Source organism: Podarcis liolepis (genome assembly GCF_965112155.1).
Source record: "Podarcis liolepis genome assembly, chromosome: 1".
Classification (NCBI taxonomy): domain Eukaryota; kingdom Metazoa; phylum Chordata; class Lepidosauria; order Squamata; family Lacertidae; genus Podarcis; species Podarcis liolepis.
The window spans coordinates 113,282,664-113,296,146 of NC_139554.1; the positions used below are offsets into that span (position 1 = coordinate 113,282,664).

Genomic DNA, 13,483 nt, shown 5'->3' on the forward strand with positions numbered 1-13,483 from the left:
CCAGCCTTTGTGCTACCTTCCCAAAGCCCTGTAAGTGAGGCACTGGGATTTGTGAAGGAGACATGAGGCTCTGGCAGAGCTCTAGTGCTCTCCCACCTCCTTCCCAAGGCTGGGAAAGAGCTAACTAGGCTTTGGGAGAGGGAGGACTCTAGAACCCTGTCAAAGCCCTTGGACCACCCTGTTATAGATGCTCATGTGAGGCAGAATTCTTAGAGCTAAATCTTTAGAATAATGTATTTCTCATTGCTATAGATGCTGCTATAATGAATCTCTAGGTGAAAACTGAGATGGTCTGGTTTAAATGGTATGGCTTTGTTCACACATAAAGCAGAACCATGGTTTAGCGCTATGCTGATGACCCCAAACAAGCCTGTTTGAAGCATCTCCTTCTCCCACCCAGTTGAAAAGAGAACCTAGTCAGAGTTTAGTTTCCCTTTTTAAAGAAGTGTGTCTTGGCTTGCATTCAAACCCTGCTTTAGAACTAGTACTAGTCATTATCCAATTTCAAATCTTGGGTTATGAAGCTGGCTTTTTAAAGTAGCCAGAGTTTGGTTCGAACCAGGCCTCCCTAGTTTGAACTTAATGCTCAGGATTCCTTTAAAAATGAAACTAACTCTGGCAAAGTTCTCTTTCTAGTCCCATGGGATTTGGGGGTGAAGGTGTGGGGAGAAAAATATAAATGGTGTGCTTTGCTCAAGCCCTTTCAGGCTCCTCCACCTCGTACTAGATGATAATTTAGTGTTATGTCTGTCTTTCTGTCTGTCTGTCTGTGTGTAAGAGGGAGAGAAGGAAAAAGGTTTGCTTAGTGTAAGGAAACATTGTTAATTAACAGGATGTTTATAGTGTCCCCCTTTCATCAAATATCAAATATTAATACTTTCTGTGGGAGGACATTCTGAAACAACATTTTAAGATTTTTCAAAGAAGGACATCATGTTCTCATTTGTTTAATTGCTAGACTTTCTGCTTTCTGTTTAACATGATGTTATAGCAACCATGACTCACAAATGGGAGTCACCTTGTTTTTAAACTGTCTGAAAATTATTGATTTTGGACATAGTTCCTATAAAAATGTGAAATGGCTAAAATACATTTTTTTCAACACTGAAAAAGATTAAAAGTTTGCTGCATTCTTTATACTTTTTTGAATAAAATAACAGATTTTAATTTTTTTATGCTGTGGTGGACTTTCAGTTGCCATCTGTAACAGTACTGATCAATACAGTTTTCTTTTTAATGAACTTCTTGCAACTGTGCACATGTTAGCATCCATTAGATCTAACGTCCATGGAGCAATGATGATTGTTGGGATTATGTCTGATGAGTGAAATGGAGGGAGATTTTGGATTCTCACACCCCAAAACACTGAAGGACAGCCGATTTAATTCTCAGCCTGGAAGACTAGCTGAACCCAGTATTGCTTGGGTATTTCAACAAAGTCTGTTTCAGGCACACAATATTTAGGCTTTCTAATGCAGAAAATACTGTTGTCAGCATAGAAATGTTTTAAGCTGCTGTGGTTCTGGAGACAAATTGCCCCCTCCCTTTTACAGTTTAGACTTTGAAGAATGTGCTCATAAATTGCTGAAGATGGATTTTCCTGAAAGCCAGACAGTAAGTCTTCCTAATTCCTTTTTTCTTCTCTTTCCTATTTCTGGAATAAGCATCTTTCCCCACCCCCCTCATTCAGATATTGACGTAACTAATCATATAGTATACTGGATAATGCATAGCAGATCAGCTAAAATGAAATTACAGTGGTACCTCTGGTTACATACCGTACTTAATTCGTTCCGGAGGGCCGTTCTTAACCTGAAACTGTTCTTAACCTGAAGCACCACTTTAGCTAATGGGGCCTACCGCTGCTGCCGCGCCGCCAGAGCCCAATTTCTGTTCTCACCCTGAAGCACTATTTCTGGGTTAGCGGAGGCTGTAACCTGAAGCGTATGTAGCCCTAGGTACCACTGTAAAGCCATTTCTTCCAGAGAATGATGGTGATGATTCTAGTATTTATAGTACAGTCATACCTTGGTTTTCGAACAGCTTAGTTCTCGAATGTTTTGGCTCCTGAATGCCGCAAACCCAGAAGGGACTGTTCCGGTTTGCAAACTGTTTTTTGAAGCTGAACGTCCGACGCGGCTTCCATGGCTCCTGTAGCCAATCTGAAGCTGTGCCTTTGTTTTCGAAAGCCGAACGGACTTCCAGAATGGATTCCATTTGAGAACCAAGGTACGAATGTAAAGCAAATTTTGGTCGCTAACATTGTTGGTGTTCCTTCATACTCCTAACATCCCCTCAGAATGGAATAAATAAGGTTCTGTGCTTTAAAATGTTTGCTGTGCTGAAATGCAGTTTTGTCGTTGAACGAGAAACACTGCAGCTGAGCAGTTCTGAGTGCAAAAGAAAATAGTCTGACAAAGTTGAACTGTGTGTGTTGTTTTGCTGAAACAAGTATTAAATGGTCCTATGGAGGTTTTCACCTTCATGGATCACTGCCTTGCTGTGGCGAAGGGGCTTAAATAATTCAGAGAAGCTATGAGCTATGCTGTGCAGGGCCACCCAAGATGGGCAGGTCATAGTGGAGAGTTTTGACCAAACGTGATCCACCCGGAACAGGAACTGGCAAGCCACTCCAGTATCCCTGCCAAGAAAACTCCATGGGCAAAGACAGGAGTGCCTGGCGTGCTCTGGTCCATGAGGTCACGAAGAGTTGGACGTGACTAAACAACTCAACACCAACAACAACAACAACATGGAGGAAAGAGAGAAAGGGAAGAAAACCGGAGTTGTGAAAGTTCCCCCTCTGGAACATGTGCATACTTTCTTTGTGCCCTCCTGGCGGGTCAGGAGATGCACACATATACCGGAACATAAATTGAGCCAGTGGCCCATCTAGTCTATTATCCTGTGCTCACAATGGCCAACCCGATGCCTGTAGGAAGCCTGGAGATTTCATGGCGCTTTACAGACCGTCTCCACACTCATCATGGGGGAAGAGAGGTGCCCGGTTCTTCCTTGGCCTTTCCCCCCTTTATGAACGAGTAGCCCATTTCATAGTTCTGCCACATGAGAGCAAAACCTCAGGCTGAAACTTGCCTATCATCTGGTACCAGCCATGAGGAAGGCACTGGAAGCACCTACTTTCCATTTTCCTTGTTAACTGCAGTTTATTGTTGCACACCTGAAGCATAATAAACCATGGTCTATTAGAACAAAGCAGGAGCCTGCCGTTTCTTAGCATCATGACATGTTAGTAAATCGTTACTTTAAATCATCCGCAGTTTGCCCATTTGGGCTGCAGCGATAAACCGCTGTTGGTGGAAAACGGAATGTGGATGCTTCCATTCTCTTTACGGCTTCACTAGATGGGAGAGGGAGAGGGAACACACAACTTCAAGTCTCATGCCTGCTCATTTACATAGCATTAAACCAAGACTTTATGCTGTGTCCAAATCAGGCTGGATTTTAGGACTGCACACTGCAAAATCTGTACCCTTTGCTATCCCCATGTCTTGCCACTTCCCACTTATTTTTGTAAGCAGCCTTCTAAATTCATTTCTGACGGCATAACCATTACTCTCTTTTGCAGTAGAACTTTCTGCCATTGAAAGTTTCTAGTTGATCAGGGACATGTTAGGCACTTCCTTGTAGTGGCTGCAGGACCGCCTCAAACATCTTGGAAAGTGGTGGAGGAGACTAGGAGTCATGTATGGGAGTTTGCCTTATGTGAACTAGCTACAGAGAAATTAAATACTTGCCAAACTACATGGCAAGCCTACACTGAACTCTTATTTTATAACCTTGTAAATGAACAAAACCTATGAATGTCTCCCCCTAACAGTTGCACTCTGCCCCAATTCCGGTTTTATTTTAGCTTCCTTTTTTTTGTTTCGCTGTACTGATAGAACGTAAACTATTCAATACAACATTAATATTAAAAATGGAGTTTATTTTAAAGATGAAGGACTGTGATCACTCTTCCACAATTGAAAGGGCCATCTGTCCGTTAGAGTTATCCTGGTAGCCCCAGGCCATAGCAGCACAGAGAAAGCAGGTCTTTTAATCTAGAGTCAAGTCTGATCAATCCAACTTAAATCATTCCAGCTTTTTGTTTTGCAAATATACGTGACTAGGCATACTGCGATATAAGATTGTGCCATAATGATTCTGCCTAAGCTTTACCTTTATACCTTTTGCTTTTTTACATAAAATACTCTTACGCAACCGCGTCTCGTCACTGCTGACCCTACAAATTCAATAGATTAAAAATAGTTCCTTCTCAGTGAATTGCTAAAAATGTTAAGTCTGATTAGCAAGTGCAGGGAAGGAGGTGGCAGCATGGTTCTGTTTTGCACCACTTAGTCTCAAATGGAGAATCAGGTTGCTTTTAAGTAAATATATATATATATATATACTGTAAGAAAATGGTCAGCAGAACTAAGCAGATGAGAGAGAGCCAACACGGTTGCCTGCAAACCTTGCCAAGGAGCCAGATGCTGTTAGAAGATTGCCTTTGACTATTTTGTCTGCTTTCATCTGAGGAACATCCTTGATGCCTAGAGAGAGAGAGAGAAGCGATCTGGTGGTAAAAAGCCTTCGGGGTAAATAGAAGCAGGTGGTGGTGACTTTGGATTAAAACTTGAGAGGGAGAATTTAGAAATGGCGGAAGGTCTGCAGACGTAAAACCCTCTGCATCTTCTGCCCTCGCTCTTCGGAATTTGCAACTTCGTTACCTGTTTCTGCGTCAGCTGCCTTGAGATGTGTTGATCTTCTGCAGAAAAAATGGCAACGATGAAAGAATCTTGTTGCACCTAAAGAAATCAAGACATTTATATTCCTTATAATTAACCTGTTATGTTTTAAGGTGCCACAAGACTGTTCTTTTGTTGATAGTTCTTTTTTAGTTGTCCAGCTGGGATAAACACAGTGCTCATCCTTTAACCAGAGGCTGGATGGCCATCTGTCATGGATGCTTTAGTTGAGATTCCGGCATTGCAGGGAGTTGGACTAGATGACCTTTGGAGGGTCTCTGTGATTCTAATTTTTTTGGGGGGGGTATAGCTGGCTAAGTTATACTCAAGAGTAGATCCATTTTAATTAATAGATTACTAGTCAGTTATTAATATTAGAAACAGCAGGAGAGAACCCCGTAATTTTTTTATAGGCAGCTTTGGGTATCTTCACCATAAGGCTCGTTTCACAGAACTATTCAGTTTCCTCAGAAGGAAATAGAAAAATCATAAACTTTAAATGACCAAAATTCAAAAAAGGGTAGAACCCCTCCAAAATTCTGAAGTATTATAATCCTAGCTCGACCTAGGTAAAGCAAAGCGCAGTAATAAAGGATAGAGGACTCAAAAGTACAGTTACTAATACTGAATTTACAAAAATGGTTTGAAAACCTAAATGGCAAGTTTTAAACAAAGCCCAACTTGAAGAAAGCAAAGCACAGTAATGAAGGGTTGAGGACTCAGCTGTGAAAATTCTAGTGCTGCTTTTACAAAAAGGTTTAAAAACCTAAATGGCTATTCAGCTTTGAAGCTGCCACTGAATCCCTGCCTTCCATCATATACAGTAATTAAAAACATGTTAACGTTTAATCTTGAAGACGGGCACTTTGGTCCCAGCCTCTCCTCCTTTTGGAAGGTGGAAGCAGGAGTGTCTTTATAGGCAAATTTGTTTTCCTGCACGTGGCTACTTGAGATATTCTGCTAGGAATCATTGTAATATTTAATTAAAATGTTAAAATATTTAATTACTTTAACCCACAGGGGATATTAAAATGTTGTAACTGCAGTTAAGAGAGCAGAAAGTAATTTGTTCTGCAAGTCATGCTGACTCCACCAGTAACAACATCAGCACTTTGCCCTGTTTTATTGTATGGAAACTGATTGACTGCAACATTACTACAATAAAACAATGCAAGAAAGTTAATATGCGCCCTGATATATTAAACTAATGATATATATTAGAAAAGAAAGCTTTTAAGAGACAGATTAGTTTGCCCTCACCACCACCACCACAAAGTAACAGTCTCTTTCTGAATATATTTTTGGTTTTGGTCTTGTTTAATATAGAGTAACTGTAAAACCAGCTTGTGTTTTGTCAACACAGTGTGTTGAAGAGAAATGTTTCAGTACGCCATATTGTAGCAAAAAGAATTAAAAGGCTAGGTCGTAATCCTTTACTAGTGGAAGATTATATTATTTTTAAAAATCCCTTTTAAGAGTGATTTCCTCTTCCGAAAGCAAGTCAGGGTAGGTTGATATACGTAGAATTGCTATTATTGAATCCCGCAGCGTTGTCATTTAACCTATAAATGGCCTTGGTCCAGTATATCTGAAGGAGCGTCTCCAACCCCATCGTTCTACCCAGACACTGAGGTCCAGCACCGAGGGCCTTCTGGCGGTTCCCTCACTGCAAGAAGCCTAGTTACAGGGAACCAGGCAGAGGGCCTTCTCGGTAGTGGCGCCTTCCCTGTGGAACACCCTCCCACCAGATGTCAAAGAGAACAACAACTACCAGGCTTTCAGAAGACATCTGAAGGCAGCCCTGTTTCGGGAAGCTTTTAATGTTTGATGTATTCTTTTGATGTATTCTTTTGGAAGCCACCCAGAGTGGCTGGGGAAGCCCAGCCAGATGGGTGGGGTATAAATAATAAATTATTATTATTATTCTTACTATAATTTATTGCTAATGTGTTTCTAATGTATTTCACACTTTCATTAGGTGTGCAAATAAATCTCTGGCTTCCTATTTTCAGTATGTGTTGCTGCAATATTATTTTTTTTTAAAAAAGAAAAGTACTGTAATTAATTTCAGTTGATACATAGGATTTTATGAGTTTTTCCTCCTTCTCCCAACAGAAAGAATTGTGCAACATGATCCTTGACTGTTGCGCTCAGCAGAGAACATACGAGAAATTCTTTGGTTTACTGGCTGGGGTGAGTTGCTTGTTCCGTAGATGGCACACATAATGCACAAACACCCCATTCAGCACCCTGCAAAAAGGGCTGGTTTACAAATGCAGTTTGCGGAATGCAAGGTTGAGCCATCGTAGATCAAATATCACAGGCAGAAGAACATGGATACCGCTGAATTTCACCTCGGCTCAGGCTAGCGTCGGCTCACGCATCAAGCACTGAATCAAGAGTGTGCTGCTCAGTCCTTAAATAAGCATGTTCATCCCATAGAACAGACTGTAGATTGGCACCATTCATGTGCAACCTTTTATTGAAATCTAGCAGGACGAGGTTAGTTAAGCAGAAGTGTTTTTGTTACGCCAGATATTCAAGGGACACATTTCCTTTCAGGATTACTTGGGAAATCACATGATGTAAAAGCTAGCCAAGAAGTGTTGTATTTTTTCCTTTTTGTTTCCGAGTCGGGCCGGCTAGCTGACATTGGCTTCCAGGGAGCTGAACTAGATCAGGGCAGCCCAACTTTTCCTACCAAGTGGCGTCAAGAGCACTTCAACACAGAACCCATGGGCCACACACTGCTTTGTTGTGCCTGGGAGAAGGGAGGGAGCCCAAAATTTGATGCCCCACCCCTTAGGCTGCGTTCCCGAAGTCAACTTAGCAAGCCTGAGGGCTCCACTGCCTTTCCAAAGCTGGGGAAGTGCTAACTAGGCTTTGGGAAGGGGTTGGGAGGGCTGGGGCAGGTGTCCAATGTTGCCGAGGGCCGCAAAAAAAGACCTAGAGCTAGATTACCGTTAAGGTTTTCTCCTTTGTTTTTGAGCCTTCCCTTAGCAACCGTGATTTTAAAACTCAAAACCTGGTTTTTATTTGGAGTCTACAAAGCTGTAAGAAGCGCATCTTTAACTAGTGTGGAATTCTATGCCATCCATGGAAAGGAAATTAGGATCCAAGCCATTTTTTTCAGCACTATTTCTATAGGAGTTTGAAGTGTTTTCTCTGAACAGAGAAGCATGGAGGACAGCAGTGCATTAGGTCTTAGGCCTGAGGCTCCCTACTTGCTGCTTGAAAGGAAGACACTGCTGCCCACCTGCAATTTACTGACTTTCCCATTCATTCGTGTTCCCCATAACCTTGCAAAGCACTACCCCAAACATGGGGCAGAAGTGTCTTTGCTTTGCCCCCAAGGAGCTTTAGGACCCAAGCCAATATTTGAAAATTAAGATTTATACAGTCTCTTCATTGTTTTCCTGTTTTGGTCCGCCATACTTCCATATTCAGTTTCTAAACACTCCCCCCCCCCCCTTCTTAACTGTGTCCTGCCTTTTCAGCGCTTCTGTATGTTGAAAAAAGAATACATGGAAGCATTTGAAGCCATTTTCAAAGAGCAGTATGACACAATACACCGGCTGGAAACAAACAAGTTGAGGAACGTTGCCAAGATGTTTGCACATCTTTTATATACAGATTCGCTTCCGTGGAGTGTGAGTAGAAAATGCTTTCTGAAAAGGCAAAATTGATCTGTCTTGCAACACTTAAAAATGTAGGTGGGATCTGCCAGAAGTCATACCCTGAGCTGAGCGCCAGGTTTGTTTTGGCACTGACAGGTGAGAGCTTTGAAGCCTCATTTCAGGAAGAAGTTCAGATAAACTGTTTGGAATTGAGACCGGATGTTAAATGAACGGAAAGTGTCAAAGCTATGTGATGGCAGCTGCGAAGTCATCTGAAGTTTGTATGAATTTGTTACTTAAAAGAAAGACCACGCATGCGTGCCGGATCCAGGCATTGCCGTCTCTAGTTAGAAAGATGCCTCTTGTCCAGATAAGGCTTTTAATCTGGAGGAATCCCACTAGGCAATTTCCCAACTCCCCCTGCCTCTTCCCTCACTGTCTCCCAGCATTCCAGAACCATGTAGAGGCTGGTACTGTGAGGTCACAAGTGGAGGGAAGAATAGGGCAAAGTTGTCTCTGTCAGCTGGAGCCAAGTCTAGAACTTACTATTTGGGGAACAAATAATAAACTAGATTGTTTTAAAGTGGGGGAGAGGATGTTTAGCATTAACCCACTATTACTTTGACTTGTAGGTTCTTGAATGCATAACGCTAAGCGAAGAAACTACAACGTCCTCCAGTAGGATTTTTGTTAAAATCTTCTTCCAGGGACTCAGTGAATACATGGGACTTCCTAATCTTAATGCAAGATTGAAAGATGAGTAAGTAGAAGCTTCACACTGCAAGCTAGTTTTACAGTGTCTTGATGTGAGCAAGCCCTGGTCACTGTAATCCTTTGGAGCCAATTGATGCATTGGTGACCTGAAGACTTGATTCCTGCAAAGCACTCTAGGTGGGACTACCCTTGGGACTGATTGGGAAGCTCTGGTTGGCACAAAATGCTGTGGCTGTAGTCTTGACAAAGGTCAGGCTGTTGCCACCACATAACGCTGGTGTTTAACAGTTTGCACAGGCAGCCCTTGCACCACCATGCCTGCTTAAGGGTCTCAAATTTATTTGTAAAGCCCTAAAGCAGTGGTTCCCAATTAGGGGTCTGGGGGGGGGGTCCGCAGAATGCACCCAGGGGGTCTGTGGTCCCATCCCTTGCCCCCCCCCCAAACTAAATCTTTGCAGATTGAGATCACAAATTTATGGTCTTCTGTACTTTTTAGTATACAGTCATACCTCTGGTTAAAGTTGCTTCAGGTTGAGCGTTTTCAGGTTACGCTCTGCGGCGACCCAGAATAACAGAGCACATTACTTCCAGGTTTCGTTGCTCACGCATGCACAGACACTCAAAATGACGTCACACATGTGCGGAAGTGGCAAATCGTGGCAGACGCAGATTGCGTTTGCTTCAGGATGCGAACAGGGCTCCAGAACGGATCCCGTTCACATCCAGAGGTACCACTGTACCTAAAATCATTTGCTTATTAGGGGCTACCCCACATTTTGTTCAAAAGATTGCTTTGCAGAGGTAACTACCATAGAGTTATCTAAGTTTTCAAAAGTAGGAGGTCTGTGGCTTGGCTTTGTTTTTGAGACTCATAATATACTTGCGTTCATCAGAAAATGTGCAGGGTGTAATATTCTTTAGTATGACATAAGACAGACATAGGGAAGTAGAGTGAAATATGGAAAACACCCCCTTAAAAATAAGACAGGTGAAAAACCTAATACATGCTAAAAAAATTCCTAACAGCCTCCCCAAACCAGATGGAACCCAGACTCCAAATACTACCCCAAGAGAGAACCACACATCTTCCAAGCCATCATTATTTCAGTGGAATCTAGATTCTGGCTCACCCATATTTATGACCAGACCGTAATTACTAGACTAGCCTCATCTTTAATTAACTCACAAATGCCTGGCATTTACCACTGATCTTGTGTCAAAAAACAGCACATCAACACATCAACATTCTGGAGAAGCACAATAGCCATCACTTCATCTACCTCGTTTTTTTTCCTCCCACTGCCAGACCATCTACTTTTAGTTGGCTTCTTGTTTTTATTTTTTCCCCATCTGCACCCTTCACTTCATACGTTCATGGTAACACATGTTCCAAACCTTTCATTAAATTCCTGGCAAAACTCTTTTTTAATGGAAGCATCTTTTTAGAAGGTTGTAAATTATGATGAATCTAACCATCTTGTTGCTGTGTTGCTCCCAAAGAATGAGATGCAAAATAATATGAAGAGCCAACATATATTAGTGTAGAAATTTGGACAGTTGAAAAATGCAGAGGAGTTTTGAATGAGCAAAATGGGTAGATGCTAACAATTCTTGCATTATTGACCCGTACTGTCTTAAGACTGGTAGATGAATATCATTCTTAATTTCAGAATGTTTAAATGCCTGTTTTGTTTCAGTGCTCAGATGCTTTGGGGTGAAACATGGGCAACTTCCCCGAGCCCAAGCATGCATATATATATATATATATATATATATATATATATATATATATATATTCTCAAATTAGAGCAACTGTCAGAGATTTTAAGACTTGTTTAGGTACATGGTAAATTGGAGATAGCCTGGCTGTGCAATATTGATTTTGAAATGTTTAATCACAAAACACCTGTTTCTTTTGGACAGAGCTGATCTATTGGCTAGCTTGACATTACTTATTGTAGTAAAGAGAAATATATTGATCCAGGCCCATTATTTTTGGACTTACAAAATTAACTTTTATTATTCCTAATTGTTTTAAGTTTGATACGAGAGACAGTTAGTTGTCTAGGGACCTAGTTGCCTTAAATCTCTGGCAGTTTAATATATGTTTACATTTTAAAAGGGCCATAGATTCTGTCTGTCTGTGTACTGCTGCATAAATAGAACCATCCTTTTTTTGCTTCTTTCAGAATCAAAGTAGCTCAGAATATTTTTTTTAATGACATTTCTAAATCACCTCTGGATCAAAATTGAATGTATATTTTTAGTTTACAGCTATCCAGCATTTTAAAGTATTGTTGCCATGTTTCATCTTTAACAGAACTCTGCAGCCATTCTTTGAAGGTTTGCTACCTCGGGATAACCCAAGAAATACTAGATTCGCCATCAATTTCTTCACTTCGATTGGTCTTGGAGGACTGACGTAAGGAAATCCATTTTGTTACACAATAAAAGCAGTCAGGGTTAACAACGAGATGTTAACAGTTCCATGAACTGGCCCATATACATGCTAGGTAGATAACAAACTTCTTCTCTACCTTCCCTGCCTTTGATGTCTGCACAGAGGCACATTGTTCAGCCTGCATGTGTAGAATCCAATGTGCGTAACCCAGATTGTGCGATTGATATCATCGGGAATCCCCCAGAGTGTGGAAATCGCCAGTGTAACTGGCACTACCTGCCCAGGTCCTTTTCAAACACACGTGGGCATGTAGGAGTATTGGATGGGGGTGGGGAGGGGAGTGTTCTCAGTCCATGTCTGCAGACCACATCGTACGCCATGTCTGCAGGACAAATCAGTGGCAGGTGTCATATAATCCAATCCACACCCCGGTACCATATTTCGTCATCTCAAAAAGAAACAGATGGTGGGATGGGGCTTCACAGAGCAGAAAACAGAGGGTGGGGCTTTGCAGATAGGGACTAGCTCAGTGGTACCTGGGTCAGTTTTGTGAAGCAAAAACAAACAAACGAGTTCACATTTGGGACACACAGCTGAGAGAAGTAACGCTTTGCCTTTGCACCAGCCAAGTAAATTATAATGTGCTAAATGTGTTTTAACTAGCGATGAGCTACGTGAACATCTGAAGAATGCACCAAAAATTATCATGACGCAGAAGCAAGATGTGGAGTCCTCAGATTCGTCTTCATCTTCAGAATCTGATTCGTCCAGTTCAGAGGATGACAGTAGCGACAGCAGCAGCAGCAGTTCAGAGTCCTCCAGTGAAAGTGAATCATCATCTGACAGTGAGCGCAGCAGTGACTCTGGTACTCAGTTCCACCTTTTTTCTCTTTCTTTTTTACTCTGCATGCCCTGGTGCACATTAACTGAGGAAAAAAATAGCAGCGTCTATTTACTCATTTATTAGTTCCTGTGTGCTGTTGATTTTAGCTATTTGAAACTTGCAGGAGTCTTTTCAACAATGCATTGTCAGCCTGAAAACGGCACGTATAACTCTTTCCCAGACTAATCTGGATAATGTTAGGTATTTTATTGCAAAACAAAGCCGACGTTTTAAATCTAGGCAAATACAAATGTTTGCATTTCAACCACAGCCCCATGTGATTTCAGTAAGTCAGATCACCTTGTTGGGAGACTGGTTTACGATTATTTTCATAATTATTTACACATGGAGTTGTTAGCTTGAAAATGAAAAGGATACATGGTAAAAAGAAAGAAAGAAATATTGATAACTAGCCCTTTCCTTGTTTGGAAAAAAAGTTTTATCCCAGGGTAAGCCCTGCTGTGTTTAAATGGGTCATAGTCCCTAGTTGGTGTGTTTGGAATTGCAGCTTGAGCACACTTGTGAGTGGCTAGTCTGCAGAAAAACCGGATCTGACTCGTTTGCACAATTGAAGGTTTCAAAATGTGAGCACCTGGATAATTAGAATGGCTCATGTTGTGCCTTGTAATAGGCAGCCAAACAAGCCTATTGCATGGCCATCGTATCATAGTGACGCAGAAGAACTCACTTCAAGCTGTTCAGCAGTGAGATACTGAACTACCAATGTGGACAAACAACGGTGTGTTTGGAGCTAAAGGGTCACCTTTAAATCCTCTCTCCCCGCCTTCGGCAGTGCCGGTGTGTAAACAAGTTATTTTCTCCGCCTGTTTTGTCAGTTTAACAAACAATAAGCAGCTCCGTCTCTGTTGGCTGTGTACGTGTGTGTCAGATATGTGTATCTGAAGCAGAAAATATTTATGGTAGCATTCTACCATTATTATGACTGAACGTAATACAGCTTGCATTGTGTTTTTCTTTCTGGGTCCAAGGTACTTTTGCTGACAGCAGCACAGTATATCTAGTAACTTCCATTCTATAATTAGTATTTTTGAGCGAGTGTTTCTACTGACTTTTCATTCCAACTAGTTGATATGAATTATATAATTGAACCTTATTA

At 41.5% G+C, this 13,483-nt stretch overlaps 1 protein-coding gene across 4 annotated transcripts in view; it reads left to right on the forward strand.

Annotated features, from left to right (window-relative positions):
- The window catches only part of CWC22 (CWC22 spliceosome associated protein homolog), a 40,958-nt gene that overhangs the window by 23,222 nt on the left and 4,253 nt on the right, over positions 1-13,483 (forward strand). For all 4 annotated transcript variants that reach the window (XM_083496223.1, XM_083496224.1, XM_083496226.1 and 1 more), the window contains exons 14-19: positions 1,554-1,614; positions 6,867-6,944; positions 8,249-8,401; positions 9,001-9,128; positions 11,403-11,504; positions 12,147-12,349. In XM_083496223.1, the coding sequence (XP_083352349.1) occupies positions 1,554-1,614; positions 6,867-6,944; positions 8,249-8,401; positions 9,001-9,128; positions 11,403-11,504; positions 12,147-12,349 (725 nt within the window). The remainder of the gene's footprint in view (positions 1-1,553; positions 1,615-6,866; positions 6,945-8,248; positions 8,402-9,000; positions 9,129-11,402; positions 11,505-12,146; positions 12,350-13,483) is intronic.